This window comes from Periplaneta americana, chromosome 17 (genome assembly GCF_040183065.1).
Source record: "Periplaneta americana isolate PAMFEO1 chromosome 17, P.americana_PAMFEO1_priV1, whole genome shotgun sequence".
In the NCBI taxonomy this organism is placed as follows: Eukaryota; Metazoa; Arthropoda; class Insecta; order Blattodea; family Blattidae; genus Periplaneta; species Periplaneta americana.
The window spans coordinates 69,693,396-69,713,384 of record NC_091133.1 but is presented as its reverse complement, the minus strand read 5'-3'; the positions used below and the strand labels follow the sequence as shown (position 1 = coordinate 69,713,384).

At 36.0% G+C, this 19,989-nt stretch overlaps 1 protein-coding gene and 1 non-coding gene across 2 annotated transcripts in view; one reads left to right on the top strand and one right to left on the bottom strand.

Moving 5' to 3' along the window:
- The window catches only part of LOC138692768 (pelle-like serine/threonine-protein kinase pik-1), a 29,443-nt gene that overhangs the window by 1,389 nt on the left and 8,065 nt on the right, over positions 1–19,989 (top strand). The window contains exons 3-9 of the mRNA XM_069815962.1: positions 2,624–3,031; positions 3,441–3,622; positions 6,732–6,920; positions 9,988–10,103; positions 12,123–12,312; positions 12,684–12,746; positions 14,072–14,279. Of these exons, the coding sequence (XP_069672063.1) occupies positions 2,624–3,031; positions 3,441–3,622; positions 6,732–6,920; positions 9,988–10,103; positions 12,123–12,312; positions 12,684–12,746; positions 14,072–14,279 (1,356 nt within the window). The remainder of the gene's footprint in view (positions 1–2,623; positions 3,032–3,440; positions 3,623–6,731; positions 6,921–9,987; positions 10,104–12,122; positions 12,313–12,683; positions 12,747–14,071; positions 14,280–19,989) is intronic.
- Positions 13,362–13,433, bottom strand: TRNAF-GAA (transfer RNA phenylalanine (anticodon GAA)). The gene has a single exon. It is a non-coding gene; the product is annotated as a tRNA-Phe (tRNA).

The window sequence follows — 19,989 nt, the reverse complement described above, 5'->3', positions numbered from 1 at the left end:
ATTATACCTTATATTAATGTGACCATACTTTCCGTTTTTGGACCTTCCATCCCATTGTCTCGACAGTTCTTGTTGGGACTCCCATTAGACCCATTTTTTTTTTGTAAAATTAAAAAATGGACCCATTTTCTGTTTTTAGACGTGAGCAATATAAATAATTCTTGGATCGGTATTATAATTCCTTACGAAACTATTTTAACACGCCGAAAATAGGAGTGCTCAGTTGCAAGATAACCAACTAAGATGGATGGTCATCAGTGATAAGTAAAAATGGTTTAGTATTACTCTAGTCCTATCATGATTCAGTCTTTAACCAGGAGTAATCTATAATAATACTGTGTGGTAGAGTCTCACAGTTGAATGTTTAAATGCTGACTTTGCGTCTGGCATCAGACTGTTATCGTAAATGCAGGTGAATGCAAGTAAGTGTAGAGAAACTTAAGGGCTATAAGGGGCTTTTACTTTTAAAGAAGATGCTATCTATTTTCACAGAACTTATCTTTTGCACACTAAGTAGATCCTGGAACTTCATTCTTAATAAGTTTGCTGTTTGATTAATGATAACCTCTAATCCTCCTTCCTCATTGGTGTTACTTCAAGTGGGTTTCGAACTCTTGAATTTTCCGCAAGTTGATATTTTCTAGTGTGCCATATAAATGTGGTTAGTTTTCCTCGAAACATTTTTTTCTATGACACCGAAGTTTCGGTCACTGAATAGCCTAGACTAAATATGTGTAGGTAACCAGGAACAAGGAAATGTTTGATGGAATCGTATTGAAGAGTAATAACCATTGTTTATTTTTAATTAGATACAATCTCGTCACTTCAAAACTAGAAAAGATATTGGAGCTGACCATTCATGTAATGTCGAATATCCTACATGATATAGCCTACCATTATTACATCCTGAAGGACAATCCATTTCATTCCTATAGTTGAAAGGGTTGACAACATTATTGCCATTCATTCCACCAATATACCACAGTGTGTACGATAACCTAAAGTCTGCCCAAACTCCAAATTTCGCTACTGTTCTTGGGTTATTTGGTGTTAAATATAATGCATACATTTTATCTTTCCACACTCGCGAATGTAGAGCAGATGCAGCAGTGCACATACTGCTGCACACATGCGAATGTGGAAAGATAAAATGTATGCACTGTATTTGTTCTTCCTTCCAGCTTTTGGTTTTATTTTGTAGTAATAGGGTAATTCTTATTGAACATTTCTTGTAAGTATGAATGTTGTGAAATAAAATTATATTTTTCGTAAGGTTTAAAATTACCATTTAAAGTGCCAGTCATTATTATTTAAAAAAGTTGTTTGAACTTCCAATTAGGCTTGTAATGTTTCCTAATTATTTAAAATCACACTATTAACTAAAATCAGAGATTGGCAAATGTGAGACATTCACTGAAGCACATTGATATCGCTGTGCAAGCATGGGGTTGTGTTAAGCTTATGTCATCATATCGTGAAGCATGCTGGCTTATTTGAATAACCTTGGACCACGTCTGATTACCCTTATTTATGCGTATATATTATTTTAATGTACTGAAGTACATATGATATTTCCATGCAGATATTCTGCGTCATCATACGATGAAAGAGTAATGGAACGGAGAAAAAGTCTCTCCGGCGCCGGGATTTGAACTCGGGTTTTCAGCTCTACATGCTGATGCTTTATTCACTAAGCCACACCAGATACCTACCCCAACGTCGGACAGAATCGTCTCAGTTTAAGTCCCAACTCTTGGGTTCCCTCTAGTGGCCGCCCTCTGCACTACGTCATAGAGGTCTATGAACGTAGGACTGAAGTCCACATGTGCTGAGGTGCACTCGTTATGAGTGACTAGTTGGCCGGGATCCGATGGATAAAGCATCAGCACGTAGAGCTGAAAACCCGGGTTCAAATCCCAGCGCCAGAGAGAATTTTTCTCCGTTCCATTACTCTTTCATCGTATGATGACGCAGAATATCTGCATGGAAATATCATATGTACTTCGGTACATTAAAATAATATATATATATATATGATATGCGTAAATCACTTCGTGATTTAAGACGGTGCTTATTCCGTTGGATCCCGGCCAACTAGTCACTCATAATGAGTGCACCTCAGCACATGTGTGGACTTCAGTCCTACATTCATAGACATCTATGACGTAGTGCAGAGGGCGGCCACTAGAGGGAACCCAAGAGTTGGAACTTAAACTGAGATGATTCTGTCCGACACCGGGGTGGGTATCCGGTGTGGCTTAGTGGATAAAGCATCAGCACGTAGAGCTGAAAACCCGGGTTCAAATCCCGGCGCCGGAGAGAATTTTTCTCCGTTCCATTACTCTTTCATCTTATTTATGCGACTTAGTTCATGGAGGTTGTGGCTTTTTAGCTGATCAGAACAACACAAACCATTCGTGCTTAAGCAATGTTGCCTAGTTGTAATGCTAAGACTCAGTCACTGTTAGTTATGGTAGGCTAAGTTAAATATTACGTGTGCCCAGACAAAATATTGTAGCCATGACGAAGGTGAGATGTATGAACTAAATTGCATGAAAGGATTATAAAATGAATGAAATACCTTTATCTTAGTTTTACTGATTACTGACTTTGTTTGTTACAGTTCATCCTGATTATCATCGTTTGATTTATGAAGGAGAAGAAATGCTAAGACCTTCAGCTTCTGGAAAAGAAGCAGTAGTGATAGCAACAGCAGGAGCAGGAGGAACAGCAGCAGCAGCAGCAGTAGTTAATGGTGATGCTTCAAGATCAAATGTGCCATCAATGGATAAGAACATGGACATTGGTCGCCATAACTTAAATTTAACTGAATCAACCAATTACACTCATAGCAAGCTCCAACTTCGGGGACAGACTCCAGAAAGGAAAATTCTCAATACTAGACTTTCACCTTCTGCACCTCCAGGTCCTTCAAATGAAGCCGCAAGAATTCCTGCACCACATGCAGAAGTCGTTCCAACAGAGAATAAGGAAAACAATGCTCCTGGATCCAGCCGAAGAAGAATGTCAAGTGAGTACAATGTTGTATTTACAGTTGAACACCTCTTTTACACTTTTCAAGGGACTCTGAAAAATTGGTGTATATTGGATTGATGAAATATTGTAGGATTCTCTTCACTTTTCGTGTTCAAGAAAATCTCAAGAATTTGACAGCAAATCATTACCTGACTGGAAATTTTAAAATCCTGCACAACGAACACATTATAATAGATTGACTTTGGATGATTATTTTTGTTCTGAATTGTAAAAATATGTTGGATTGATGTTAAAGAAATTGGTTTTACGCACAGAAAAGTTGCTCCATATTTCTGAACACAACAAATTGCTTTTTGACCCCAAACTTTGAACTGAAGTTCTTGCCATGTAAAGCTGATGCCCTAACCATTCTGCTAATGGTGCTGTGGATTTCTTATTTGCAGATTCATCTGAAAAATCGTCCATGACTGAGAACTGTGGAACAATACCACAGATTGACTACCAGGAGCTGTTGGAAGCCACCCAAGGCTGGGCCAAGCACAACATTCTGGGGAAGGGAGGATTCGGGACAGTCTTCAAAGGAAACTGGAAAAACACACAGGTCGCAGTAAAGAGGATAGAACAGGTGAAGATATATACATTAATGAATTAAATATGAGCTTTATAAAAATAAAGTACTGTATTTTTATATTTGCGATTTATGGCAAATGACTTTATAGTCAAGTGTCTGGACATTGGACCAACAACAGGATGTTTGAGATTTTTTTTTTTTTTTGTTGCCTCCTTAACTGCCAGGTCATACCATGACGGACTATTAGGAATGGCATATTTGATTTCCAATTGTTGCCAAAGTCTGTAGACATGTGTTGCCATCTAATGGCCATATCTGAGACACTGTCAGCTCCTGCGAAATAATCTCTCGCACTTCTGTATGCTGATGACACAGTTATATATAGTGTTAAATTCAGTCCTCAATATGCTGTCTCCGCAGTTCAAAACCATGTACTTCTATTAGAAGAATGGCTTAAAGAATGGCGTATTTCTTTAAATCCTGAAAAATGTCAGTCAATAATTTTCTCCAAGTGTTTAAAAAGACCTCGTGACAAAATAAAAATATGCAATCAAGAAATTCAATACAGTGACCATGTAAAATATCTTGGTATTACTCTTGATAACAAATTGTTATGGCACAAGCACATAAAATCTGTAACAACTAAGAGCTCTCTTAGAATATCTCATCTTTACCCCCTGTTCAAATCTCCTGTCCTCAGTCTAAGAAGAAAAGTTATGCTATACAAAATGCTGATTTTACCGATTCTAACTTACATTGCCCCGGCTTGGTGTTATATTCCAAAAACAGTGTTTCAACCTCTTCAAATTGTTCAAAATAAAGTGCTCCGAATAATACATAATTCAGACTGGTACACAACAAATGCACAAATACACTTTGATTTGGACATGACATTTCTGAAAGACTCATTACGTGAACAAGTTAAGAAGTTTTATAACAGTGCAAATTCAAGTGAAAATCCATTCATCAAGCGTCTTGGTCAATACAATGCAAATTTCTACAAGAAACACAGAACACCAAAATCCTTTTTAAGTGAATAACATGCACTTTTCCACAACCTCTGACTTCCTTAAACCTACACTAATGTCTCTGTGCCCAATTGTTTTGACAGCTGGACATGAACAATATTTGTGCATCGTTATTTGAATTTACACTAAAATACGAAAAGGCAGAAAACATATTTGTTTTGGAACTTTATCAATAAATTGCTGAATGTGAAAAAAAAAAAAAAAAATCTCTGTATCTGTATCTTTGTATCTCTCTCAGTTTATCACATTTTCTCTCTCTTTCTCCTCCACTTCTGCTTTATCACCACCTCTATTTTCTCTTCCTTTTCAAACTCCTCTCTCCCTGTATTATCTCCCTCTCCTCATACCTCATGTTTTCACCCTTCTCCCTCTTTTCGTCTCTCATCATCTTCTCTACCTCCTCCCACTTCTTGTCCCTCATGCTCTCATCCTTCTCCTCGTCCCTCATATTTTCATCCTTCACACTCTCCTCGTCCCTCATATTTTCATCCTTGTTTCTCTTCTCGTCTCTTATGTTCTCATCCTTCTCCCTCTCATCCCTCATATTTTCATTCTTCTTCCTCTCCTCGTCCCCCATATTTTCATCCTTCTCCCTCTCCTCATCCCTCTAGTTCAGGCCTGCACAAGGTTTGCGCTCTCCGAGCCGGCTCACAGCTCACGAGTGGAGGCAGATATTGACTGTGCCCTGTATAAGGATGGACTGGAAGAAGAGGTGATCTCGTACAAAATGTACACAAAAGAAAGTACTATTACGAGTGTTTATGAAATGAATTCCCGTTCAGTGTTTGCAAAACTATCTTAGACTATTATTAATTAATAAAGAAATATTTATTTTACAGAAATAATAGAAATTCTATAGCTACTTAGGCTAAATGTACAATATCATTTTGTTATATTTTTATTTATCAGTACATCAAAACGGGGTTTTGTGCTGTTGGCAGCTGAAAGGAACAGTAGCCTACTGATCATAATGAAACATCAGTTACAGATGTTCGATGCCTGCCTTTATTAAAGTTGATTATAGAAAACAGTTGCTCACAAATATAAATGTTGAGTCAAACATAGCAATCATTTTCACAGCCAGCCTGTGTAGTCGTGGATATTATTGCTAATATTTAGTCTTGTAAAACTCTACCAGGCTAGTAGTATTATTCAAACGATCGTTAGCCCTTAGGTCACATTGAAGATCAATAAGTTCGAGCTGTAAATCTTTAAATGTTAAGTTCCGTCTTTTAGATTCCTCCATACTGTACTGTAGCAGTAGGTAAGCAACGTGAAACAGTTACTGAGAATAGGCCTACACACTGCACTCCACTAGATAGCTGAGTGGTCGTTTCCCTCTCCTCCACCTATAGCAAGTCTATGTCATTCTGACGTATCTTCCTCTCCGTTTCGGCGAGCTGTAAATATGGCTCTCCCGCTCCAAAGGAGCGCACGCGCTCGTTGAGCGCTGTTTGTGCAGGTATGCTCTAGTTCTTCTCTTCATTCTATCCTCGTTCCTTATGTTCTCATCCTTCTCCCTCTCGTCTCTCATATTTTCATCCTTCACCCTCTCCTTGTTCCTCATTTTCATCCTTGTCGTTCTTCTCGTCCCTTATGTTCTCACCCTTCTTCCTCTCATCCCTCATATTTTCATCCTTCTCCCTCTCCTCGTCCCTCTAGTTCTTTTCTCCATTCTCTTCTCGTCCCTTATGTTCTCACACTTCACTCACCCTCGTCCATTATGTTCTTCTCTTCGTTCTGTTTTTTTCCTCATGTTTTCTCTTTTCCTTTTTCCTCGCTCCTCATTCCTTATGTTGTTCTCTTCTCCCTCTTCTCCTCTCTCATGTTCTTCCCCTCATTCTCATTTTCGTTCATATTCTTTCTCACCTTATCCTTCCATTCCTCATACCTCAAGTTCTTCTGTTCCTTCTCCCAATACCGCTTCCCTTACATTCTTTTCTTCCTTCTCCTCATCATCCTCTTGCTTGCCCTTCATGTTTTCCCTCCACATTCTGATCCTTCTTCCTCTGTTTTTTCCTTCATCTCTAATTTTCTTCTTTCTTTTTCATTCTAGTGCTTTCGTCGTCATGAGACCAGTATAAAGAAGATGGTATTTACGATAATATGGTTATAATCTGTTTGATACTTTCCAGAGGGGTGCAACACCTTCAGAAAACAACCACGTACAATTGGAGCAGTCCTTGAGAGAACTGCGTATCCTGAACTCAGTTCGTCATGACAACATTCTGCCTTTGTTTGGTATCAGTGTAGGAGGAGGAGAACCGTGTCTTGTGTACCAGTTCATGCCCAATGGTTCGCTAGAGGATCGTCTGTTGTGTCGGGTATGTATCAGCACCATATTCTGCTGTATCTTCCTGAATATTTTGATTTAATTAGTGAGAATATGGTGAAAAAATTCGGCGTACATAATTGTAGCCTACTTCTTCTTTCAGTACAGATTTGTTGTCTGCTTTTTGTTATTCGTAATAGAGTTAGGATCTTTATATAATTCTTACGCACTACAGTTTAATAATGTTTTGATACAAACTACAGTTTAACAATGTTTTGATACAATCTAGATGACATGCTGAACAATAATGTCTCGTATTAATTCTGAATTTTTCAGTTGCTTCTTTCCGTCATAAAGTTTGAAAAGCTCTCCCATCAGTACCTACAGTAGAATCCCTTTTAACGAATCTCTGAGGGATTACTTCTTTTTTTCCTTGAAAAGGGGTTTATGTAAAATGGGAAGGAAAGGCTAAAATAACTAGTACTAACATGTGTGTTATATACCAAACATTATAATTATTTAATTAGGCCAACAATTAGTATGTACAATACATTTCATTATAATATTTTCTTTCTTCAAATGGTGAGGTACTAATGTTTTTTCTTTTGGTTGAACCCGAACCATATTGAAACTCGGCATTGAAAATTTCTTCTTTCCTCTTCATTATTCCCCTTAATGAAGTAGTTGGCAAACCATACCTTTTTGCCATATGTGATAGTGTTATTTGAGGATTAACCTCGACATCCTTTATTATTTTCAATTTTCGTCTGATAGTTAATTTCTTCCGTTTAGTCCCACGTGATAATCGCAACTGGTTTTGACATTGGAGATTTCAGTAATATTGAAAATGTTTGACTGTACAACTTCGAGATCATCGATATATCGAATGCTTACAAGCAGTAATAATGTGAAGTGCGTAACATACGAAGTGAATAAAAAATGTATCACAGTATAACTTAAAACTGAATACAAATAAAGCAAAAACTAAGTATATGTTGTGAAGGTAACACTATTATTCTTACCTTATTCATTATCAGTACTGGTTTCAGTATCACTACAGTCTGGTATATACAGTCACGAAGCTCAATACGTAGTAAATCTGCATCCACAGATAGTTGCTAACCACTAGGATTGCTAATATTGCCTCATTACAGACAATGCGAAATAGTACCTGCACAGTTTATTGTTCCTAGCACTCTCACAACTCAAGCTACATGACTGTATATACTAGACTGTGGTATCACTGTCATCCTCTAATGCAGCATCACTTCCATCGTCATTCACTGCACAATCACTTTGATCGTCATCTTCCTCTGCCCAAATAACATAGTCTTCCGAACCATCAAGAGCATTTGAAATGCCAGTCTTCAAAAAAGTTTTGTAACTACTGTTGATGATATCATGTCTCAAGCCTTTCTTATCCAATTTGAATTGCAATGCATATAGATTGGATTCCAGAGGGAAGGAAAGGCAGAGGTAGACTGCAAAACACCTGGTTGCAAGACATAAGTAAAGCGTTGGCAGAGAATGGGATTGGGAAGATAGAGAGAATTGGAGAAAAAAAAGGAATGTAGGACATTGGTCACAGGAAGATGTGATATTACATTGTAAACATGTTTGTAATAATAATAACATTATGTGATGAGTAAATACAGTACTTTCACATTTATGTATCATAAACAGCTATAGTCTGTCTATGCTGTACACTTAGAACTTACCACAAGTCATATTTCATGGTGGTAAAACTTTAAAATACAGTCAACTCTGGATATAGTGAACTCGGTTATACTGAAATTCGGCTATAGTGAACTAAATCGTTGGTCCCAACCCGCATACATTAAGAAGTACATTAATATTTCTGTTTATAGTGAATCTAAAACAAGAACTTTCCCAAGAAAATGTAATTTTAAAATGGCTAAAATGGTAATTTATGAAACCTTTTCTCCTATAAACTTCCAAGAATATGTTCAGAACAAAATCTCAAACCTTCTACTCCTTAAGTGCACTGAAAGACGAAGAATTCGTTCAGCTTCCTGGACAGCTTGAAACATGTTAAAAAGAATAGTGTACGCAATGAGGGATAAAGGAAGGATTAGTTCTGACCCCTTTAAAAGAGTTATTAGAAGAATAGGAAGAGAAAGTGTTTTCTTTTGCAAAAGGGAGTAGAATGATGACCAAAGGGTAAATACAAGAAGGATTACAGTATAATGGTCCTCAACCCTTCCTTCCACATCTTTGTAAAAGTGAACTCAGGGAAATTCCAAGGCTGAGTACATAGTAGCATACCTCTAGTGGGAAGAAATGCGAAATCAGTCGTGCGTACTACCTACATGGCCAGATTAGATACAAGTTTCGAACTGTGAACATCAGGATGTCGAAGCATAAAGTGTTTAAGTTGAAAGATAAAGAGAACATTAGTACTGATATTAAACATGGTCTGTCCCAAATGGGCATTAATACTGTATGTATAGCAACGTCAGTAGTATAAAACAGACACTTCGGTTTTAGTGAACCTCGGACATAGTGAATGAAATATGCTGGTCCGCAAAGGTTCACTATAACCAAAGTTGACTGTATATAGAAAGAACATATAAATAACAAACTTTGTTTACTGGTGATGACATTGCTAGTGACTGCTGTAAAAGTTGGAATAAAAATAGTGTTAAAAATAGTGCTGCTAGAAACTGTCTCCATACATAACTACTGTATTTTAAAACTGCACGCAATAAGCAAAAGCTGCTACTTTCAGAGTAGTGATAGTGTTCACACTTTCCAGTACCTGAGTTGTGCAGTATTTTGTACTGCAGTGTTTCAGAAGTGGTTACTTCTGTTCGCACCTTAACCTGGATATGGTATTTTCCCAAACAGATTCTTTGTGTTTTGTGGTAAGAAAAGAAGCTGGGTGGTATATTTATTCCCAACTCTTTAGTTTCACCTAATGCACTAGTTAAACATTGTTCCATTATAGTTTTGCAATTATTTAATTGAGTCTGAATAATATCTTTAGCTTAAATAGAACATGAATAATTATCCTTTCTCAGTTCTGAAGTATTTCATTGGAGATGTGTGCTATAAGAGAAACTAATAGAATTCTAAACTACTTTGTTTCTGATTTGTAGAAAGGTACTCCACCACTCTTCTGGCTCCAGAGGCATAATATTGCACAAGGAACAGCAAGAGGACTTCAGTTTTTACACAATAATCCAAAACCATTTATACATGGAGATATAAAAAGGTAGGTATAAATAATTGTAATAGCACAGTCTAGTATATACAGTCACGAAGCTCAATACATAGTAAATATGCATCCATAGATAGTTGCTAACCACCAGGATCGCTACTATCGCCTCATAAAAGATAATGCTAAATAGTACCTGCACAGTTTATTGTTCCTAGCACTCTCATAAACTCAAGCTTCGTGACTGTATATACTAGACTGTGGTAATAGTAGTAATAATAATAATAATAATAATAATAATAATAATAATAAGAAAAACAAGAACGAGGCATTTCGATCAACTTTACTTCATTTCATATATACCACCAGTGAGAATTACTCAAAAAACACTTGTAAAAACTTTGAAAGAATAGGAATGAAAAGATTTATACTCTCTAAAACTACTTGACACCTGCAGTGAAATGTGATGGTTTTCATAGCCTTTTTGTAAGATATTGAGCAGAATTAAAAGAAAGCCCTATTCTGGAAAAAATGGTAGCACAGTGCTGTAACTTACTTTTTACTTTTTAAGATTACAGTTCTTGAATCTATGGTGCGCTGTAAAAAGGGCACAAGTAAAAATTAGTGGTTTTGAGTTAGGACCTTCATCTGAATACAAAAATGTACTTCTTCAGATGGTACAAAGACGTATGTTTGTCCTCTTCCATAATGATGTAGAGCAGTGGTTCTCAACATTTGAGAGACCGCTGCCTGGTAAATTCTTCTTCTATAATATGAGGGCCCGGTCCCAACAAAGTTACTCGTGAATGCTTTTCCAATTTTTTTTTTTTTTTTTTTTTTTTTTTTTTTTTTTCTTCATAAATTTAACACAACTTCGCAATTAAGCATGATATATCTGTTGTTCTTGATCTTACTATGCATTTTCTTCTGGGACTCGCAGAAGGTTACTGAGGTTATTGTTCTGCTTTGAAGCAATATCTCAACAAGCAACCTACTTCCCTGGCCCCCTTGTATAAAAAACTGATCACGTGGGTTGAAATTGTGTGCTTCGATTTTGGAGTCACATGGCATACCCATGTCTCATCACCTATAACGATATGGCTCATGACAATCCACATGTATTTTTGACTCTAGGAGAAAATTTTTGACACCCACCATGAGGACAGTTTCCGAAAATCCAAACGATCTGTCATAATTTCGTAGAAAACAGCCCTTGAAATTTTTGGGGAATGTGAGGAAATTGCTGAAATTGTGAACTCCCTTCGTGAACGTTTGCATTGAATGCGCACAAACAAACTCATTGACCATAGATGGCTGGCTACTCTTAACCTCGTCATGCATGCTCTCACAATATTCATTGAACTTCTTCTTCTTCCTCCTCCTCCTCCTCCTCCTCTTGTTGGAAGTTCGATTTAGCCTCCCCCAGATATCTTTATCCTCCCAAGATTTTTCACTTATCACTGTTGTCCATTCTATTTCTCTTGCATGTAAGTTCTCTCTTATCTTGTCCAACTACTTCATTCTTGATCTTCCCATTGTCCTTTTCTTATTCTCTATTCTTATCTCCAATGCTCTTCTTGGTAATCTCTCTGGTACTATCCTTTTAACATGTCCGAACTATTGAGCTATCATGGCATTTTGACAGTATACTTAACAAATCCGACGAATGTCAACTGAATTTACATTTATTGCATTCAAAAGTTTCTGTTTTACACTCGGTCATCTTAACCATGCAAAACATACAGAATAATATGTAAACATGATCTTAAGTTCTCGTAATAGTGTTTCTGGCATACCAAGAAATGAGAGAAGTCAGAGCACATGCACAAAATCATGCCTGTAGCACTGGAGCAGAAGCATGTGCAAACAATACTGGCTTTCTGAACAGGCCTCATACTTGGACCTAAAACCTGTATATTCAGGAATTTTTAAATGCATGTTCCATTTCCATAACATGAATAAAATAAATATATTGATGATTAGATGTTTATGATGATTTGTATGCCTATGTAGACTGTCATTTAAGTGTAGTTAATTTTATTACATTTTAAATTTTTTAACTTGCAACATTTGCAGTGCCAACATTTTGCTAGATATAAACTTTATCCCACGTATTGGTGACTTTGGACTTGCACGAGAAGGACCTCAGAATCAGTATACACATATGAAAGTGAGCAGGGTGCATGGAACTCGACCCTACTTGCCAGACGAGTTTCTGCGTAGCAAAGAGATATCTACCAAAGTTGATACATACAGTTTTGGCATTGTAAGTATGAAAGAATATTTGGACAGATAAATTTATCTTTCAATACAAATTAAACATACAGAATATTAAGGCATGATTTTTTCTTTTTCGTTTCTTGTATTTTAAAAGCAAATTATGGAGTATTTTTTTTTTTTTGAGAAGTAAGGTTATGTAATTCTGAAAAAAATTAATTTGTAGAAGATACCGCATAACAAAAACATCTGAGTTTGCTCATTTTCTAATTTACACTGGAATATGTTTCAGCGACATTGCTTGCTTGCCCTGAGAGGATATTTTTAGTCGAAGATATCAGAAAATTTTAAACATTTCTCATTATTGTGAAAGCAGATTTTCTCTGGTTGGTATATTCATCATATTTAAAATGGTTTCAGGTTCTCTTTGAATTGGCGACTGGACTTAGAGCTTATGATGATTCTAGACAGCACAAGCTTCTGGTAAGAATAGTAATACAGTAGTTCATGTTCACTTCAAATAATCATGCATTCAGCTCAAGTGGCAACATTTGTGTTGTCTACCCAAAATAACTACCACCCTCACTCTACATATTACAGTTAATAATAAAATTATGATTTTTATATATTTTGATGTACCGAAGTACATATGATATTTCCATGCAGATATTCTGCGTCATCATATGATGAAAGAGTGATGGAACGGAGAAAAATTCTCTCCGGCGCCGGGATTTGAACCCGGGTTTTCAGCTCTACGTGCTGATGCTTTATCCACTAAGCCACGCCGGATACAACCCCGACGCCGGTTAGAATCGTCTCAGATTAAGCTCCATCTCTTGGGTTCCCTCTAGTGGCCGCCCTCTGCACTACGTCATAGATGTCTATGAACGCAGGACCGAAGTCCATACATGTGTTGAGGTGCACTCGAATGAGTGACTGGTTGGCCGGGATCCGACGGTATAGGCGCCATCTTAAATCACAAAGTGATTTATTACGCATATCATATATATTTTGATATACGGAAGTACATATGATATTTCCATGCAGATATTCTGCGTCATCATATGATGAAAGAGTGATGGAACGGAGAAAAATTCTCTCCGGCGCCGGGATTTGAACCCGGGTTTTCAGCTCTTCGTGCTGATGCTTTATCCACTAAGCCACGCCGGAATTTTTCTCCGTTCCATCACTTTTTCATCATATGATGACGCAGAATATCTGCATGGAAATATCATATGTACTTCGGTACATCAAAATATATATGATATGCGTAATAAATCACTTTGTGATTTAAGACGGCGCCTATACCGTCGGATCCCGGCCAACCAGTCACTCATTCGAGTGCACCTCAACACATGTATGGACTTCGGTCCTGCGTTCATAGACATCTATGACGTAGTGCAGAGGGCGGCCACTAGAGGGAACCCAAGAGATGGAGCTTAATCTGAGACGATTCTAACCGGCGTCGGGGTTGTATCCGGCGTGGCTTAGTGGATAAAGCATCAGCACGTAGAGCTGAAAACCCGGGTTCAAATCCCGGCGCCGGAGAGAATTTTTCTCCGTTCCATCACTCTTTCAAAATTATGATTGCTTACTGGTCAAAGCTTAACTTAATATTTCGTGTATTTGTGGTTAGTGTCTATCCAAAATTACTACCACCCTCAACATCAACAAATGCATCTAGTATATGTCTTAAATGTTACTTCCTTATAATTGGTCAAGTTATTCTCTCTATTCATAGCCAGCTATTTCAGCTACCAAATGATGCATTCAGATAATCATTTTAATGATTATAATTTATTTTTCAGAAAGAGCATGTAGAAAGCTGCCCTAAAGAACAATTAGAATCACTTATTGACAAGAAAGCAGTACCTGAAGATATAGTAATATTCCGCAATCTCGTATTTCTTGGCCTTTCCTGTGTGGACAAGAGAGTGAAACGGCCCAAGATGGAAACAGTACTAGAGAAACTAGAAGCTCTTGCTGCTCAGCATCAACCACTCGAAGCTATGCAATGTAAGTGAGACAGTACTGTAGAAGTGGGTCATGTCCCACATGATGCAACTGTGACTTATGAGAGGACAGGGGCAGAGTTTCTATAGTTCAATAATCTTGGTTCCCTTTGAGTCATGATGAGTATCACCATAGCAGTTCCAAGAAAAAAAAAAACTCAGTACTTGTTAGTAGGAAATTGAGTGGAAATCTAAGCCACTGTGGTTTCCAATGGCAATATCACTTGACAACAAGGTAATTGACTGTTGTCTTTCCTGATGGAACCAATACATAGCCCTAAAATATTTCTATGTCTGTGACATGCTGCGAAAGATCATATTTGCATTACACTGAATACTGTAAAAGTCTTAAATCGTACTTAACTTGCTCTTGTCAACTGGTTTTGGATTATTTATTAGCCATTTTCAATTTTTGCACCTCATGCAAATTTATTGGTTTCATGCGTGGTGGGAATATAATGGTGAAGCAGTGCGCAGTCTCGCCCGTTCTCCTACTACGTGATGACGTCACGCGGGAAGCATTACAGACTCTCTCGCAGCTTGCTAGCTTAGCTCAGCTCAGCTACGTATGGTTTTGGAAGTGGAGTAGGTTAATTGATTATGAATACCAAGAAACCAGAATCAAAAATGACATTTAATATTACATGTTATTAATTAAATACACTAACTTTTATTAATTCTGTATGTTTAAAACATAAAACAATTTTAAGTAGCCTACAAGAGGTGAATAGCGACATTCCATTATGAATTTAAAATAACAAAACGCGTCGAAAAAATCTGAATCTAAATTTAAAAAAATAATAATAAACAAATTCACCAACATTTAGATGTAGCAATTCTTCAGTTCGTCTACAATAGCCCTACATATTATATTTAACAGTAAATAATTAAATTATTGAAACAGCATTATAATTTGTGAGATAAAAATAACTATAAAGCAACCTACTAAAATTAATTTTACATTACACATGCAGTTTATGACAAACGATATTCAAATTTATTTTACATTACACATGCAGTTTATGACAAATAATATTCAAATTGATTTTACATGACACATGCAGTTTATGACAAATAATATTCTAATTTATTTTACATTACACATGCAGTTTATGACAAATAATATTCAAATTGATTTTACATTACACATGCAGTTTATGACAAATAATATTCAAATTGATTTTACATTACACATGCAGTTTATGACAAATAATATTCAAATTGATTTTATATTACACATGCAGTTTATGACAAATAATATTCAAATTGATTTTACATTACACATGCAGTTTATGACAAATAATATTCAAATTGATTTTACATTACACATACAGTTTATGAAAAATAATATTTAAATTGATTTTATGTTGACACTAAGAAGGATTATCGATGATATGATTGCAATATTGCAATATCTCGTACCCCAGTTTTATTAATAGTTCATATCGCAAAACTAGTTTAAAATAAATATTTAAAATTGTATTGAAAGGATTATATAAGCAATAATTGGTTATTCTCAGTTATTTTCAATTCACTTTATTGGCAAAGACGTAGTTTTGGTAAATTTACTGTGGTAATGCTCAAATGTCACTGTGCGATGTGAGTTATTCCAAGCACATCATCAATTTAAAAGTGCAATTATTATTCCATAAATTTCACTTCTTAACGTTAATTAATTTTGACATTTTTCGAAATAACTTCCTTTTGGAGTTTTCGAAACTTAGTTTTCGATTTACATCTCTCAATCTTATATATATCCTTGTTCGAGCTAGACACAGGATAACTTCATGTGGGATGGTAATTGTTTTGGGAAGCTTGCTCCGCTAGACTGTCAAAGATTAATTTGCCCTCGGCAATAAAATTTCCAAGAATTTCTTCAAATTCTTTATTTAGAATTACAGTAGCCTGCAACAACTCTTCACTTGGACACAGTAGGTTTCCTTTGGATATGCAACTCAACCAATCTGGCCTCTTTCCCGTTACGTTTCCTGTCGTACTACCTACATTGGAATATTTGTCGCGGAATCTGTGAGCAACATAACCAGCTATGTATTTCAAGCCTTCTTGATTAATGTGGTCTCCGAAAGACGATATTTCTGGCAAATCCGTCAACTCTACCATCTCAAGTTGATTGGGATCATATTGCGGATTAACAAACGAATCAGAGGCAATTTCTTCTGCTACATTTACACATACATCGTTCATGCTATTAACTATCTTGTTTGTATGTGCCAGAAAATGTTTCGAGAGACAAGAATCATCATTTCTTTCATCTTCATCGCATTCCTTTATAGGATTTACTAAGCACGATTCAGTGTTTTCCTTTGTGTGTTTGATTCGCTGTAAATATAGCTGAGGAATGTTTACCCATGACATACCATTTGAATCTGTGCTTAAAATCCAAAGGAGAAGGGTGGTCATTTGCCCCCCCATTCCACGAATATAAGAAAAAAATTCTCTAGCACATCCTGATTCAAACGATAAGTTAGAATATATTCCATGTCATATTTAGATGCCATATATTCATACATTTGAATCAATGAGGAGTTACTGAATAAAATTCCTTTCTGAAAGGGGATTAATGCTTTGTGTTTACCTACAGTCGTTGCCGATACTACAGGGGTAATATTATTTAACAAATCAATTTGGTTTTCTTTGTCTACACCAAAAGCATTACAACCTGAATGGCAACCGTACTTTGATTTCGCATTAAATAAATCAAACCAGTCATTGAACAACTTGATTATTTCAGAACATTTTTTCCAGTCATTGCCTTCATCTTTATAGTAATCCTTTTCTCCACGATATTCGATGGCTTTAGAAACTGTATTAGAAAACAGTTGAGCAGCAGGCAAAACTCTTTGCCTTTCACTTCCTTTCAAGTCTAAATGATACCTTGTGAGTTTATGGGCAATGGTAAGTTCTGTGTTCGAAGCAGTTAATAACATTTCGAGTGATGATTTGTCTATGGATTTACCATTGATATGGAATCCGTGATCCACAAAATGATTTCTTGCTAGTTTTAGGAGATGGGGAGCATCCGCAAACACGAATATTTTCAAGGAATCATCATAAGGGTGCTTCATAAAACAGTTCTTGTCATATCCAATATTTAAATCTGACCAGAACCTCATATTACCGGAACCCATATCACATGTCATAGCGACAACAATATATCCTGCATTGTACAGACTAGAGACAATGTCATTAATAATTCTGGGCTTCATTACTTGGTCAAAATCATAATAAACAGGTTGTTTCCAACGGCCAACTAAACCACGGGCCATTACAGTCTGACAACACCTATGAGGTCCCAACCTTTCTTGATTCTTCCCGTCAATACATATCTTGTTGGAAATATAAATTTCATCGAAAGTTAGAACTGTTCAACGTTTCAAGTCTGACAAATGTTTAGATTTGACTTCCATTAAAAATATGACAGACAATAAACCTTGATCTAAATTAAAATTTGATGCCCAGCTCCTTAACGTAGAATGTGCTGGCAAAGGAAAATTGTTTCTTCTCACATAGCGCTATGTCTTTGGGCTGACACTTTTTAAAGATATTGCAGTGGCAATATCTTCCGAAGACCACTGTACTTTCCTTCTTTCTTCGGAATTTATTATCTTCATTTGCCCCGGTGTGAAGTTGTCTGTCAAATTATTATTTACGATTTCCATTTTTTTTCTTTTCTTTATTAATGTCTTCCAACATGATTTCGTATTTCTTAGATAAGTCTTCATACTTTACTTTCCAATTTTCATTTTCTTCCTCTAAAGCCACAATTTTTTTTTCTTAAGATATCAATTTCATAGCGCTTCGTTCGTTTGAGAATTGCTGAAAAAAACATTGTTTTAGAATTATCTATATGTATTATATACACTACTATGAATCGCTCCATGCAGCTAAAAGAAAAATAGAGTTTAGAAAATAATTGTGTCTAAGATCAATATTGAGTGATTATCATCTTCGAAATAATTTACTGTATGGTAAAATAAATATTTTACAATGAGTATTAACCCTAACATTATCAAGAAATTTTTTCTGACGTGGATTACCAAGAGTTAGCAAAAATTTCCCACCAAATTGAATTATGTATATTACTTAAAATACGTTTAATAAAGTTTCATACTTAAAAAAACCACACCAGTTTTTCATTCCAGTGATTCTGCATATTCCTTTTAGTAAAATGCTCCTGCACACAATTTTAATATCTGAATATTTTTTACACAAATTAAGTCCACAATTTCCACATCTGACATTAATTTTCGTAATGTGAACGGCTTTCTTGTTGGCAGCTAGTACTTGAAATAGACCTTGATTCACCCCCACTAACCACTTCTGTATTATCTTCCTCACTACCACTTTCTTTCTTCAACTCCGCTGGTAAATCAATTTCCAATAGCACTATAATATCACTTTCACCCAAAACATTAAGGCTGCTATTATCCACAAAACAACTCATGTCTATGTTCTGTATCCCTGAATACAACTAGATTTGAATAAACACCAATAAAGAAAGAACAAATTTACCAACTCAAGTCTCTACACTGCAAGTAAATGGTAAAGTGGAGAATTGAAACAGTAAACGACCTTAACGACATTATCAACAGTTACAACAATGGACAAAAATTACAGAATTCAAACTTGAAAATGTTTAAAAGTGTAGGTCATATGAAATGCCAAGGGTGGGTAAAATCTGTCCACTAACAAATACTTCAAATTATTAGTCTGCTGTTTGAAATCTAAAACAGAACACATGTGTGTATACTTTATCATGTTAGAGACAAATAGAGTAAAGGTGAAAGCTGTCAGATTTCATTAATTCAAAAAAATTTAGAAAATAAAAAGGGTGGGTAATTTTTTCCCAACCGTGATAATGCTAGGGTTAAGCGAGAAAATAATTATTTTATGACCATTGATTGACGCCTTTCTTGCTCCTCTATTGACATTCGAGACAATCGAATCCTTCCATTTACTGAAGCCTTTTCTGTCTGAAATTTGTCAAAAGGTACCACAGCTTTAACACTTTATAAGACATGTAATTAAGTCCTTTTAGCTTAGAAAGTTTCCAAGAATTATGAGAAAATTATTCCCTTCTGCGGAGCAACTCATATATGTGAAAAATTTTAACAATATGATACACAGGAACATACCATTTAATAGTTATAATTATATAATTGCTGTAATTACTCACGTTTCGTTATTTAGGCCTAATGCACTATCCTCTGATACATATTCGTCTGAATTGGTTTTGAAGTGGCCTGAACAGTACATGAACTATTGGCAATGATGTCATGAATTTCTTTTCTCCTTCTCCGTTTTTCACATCTGTCCAATCTCAGATTATCTCTTGATTTTCGTTTCAAGCAAGACTGCGCCAGAGCTTTTGTGGGTACAGCGTCTACTTTCAGATTACGACTGTTTTTTTTTGGTTCATAATTTAGGAGTTTCTGCTTTAAAGATACTTCGTAATTTGACTCCTCAAAATGAAGTGAACATATTCGAGCTGAAACAACATTAAGTCTTAAGATTTTTATCCCCTTTCTTTTCCCTCAAAGCAATCAATGGAATAAGTCAGACAATAAGTTTAACATGAAAATATATTTTGCAAATGAGTTGCGAAGCAAATAAAATTTAGTAACATGCGAGAAAACTCACCGTGTTGTAAATTGACTTCATCCTCCCTTCTACAAGCATGCAACCTTTGTCAT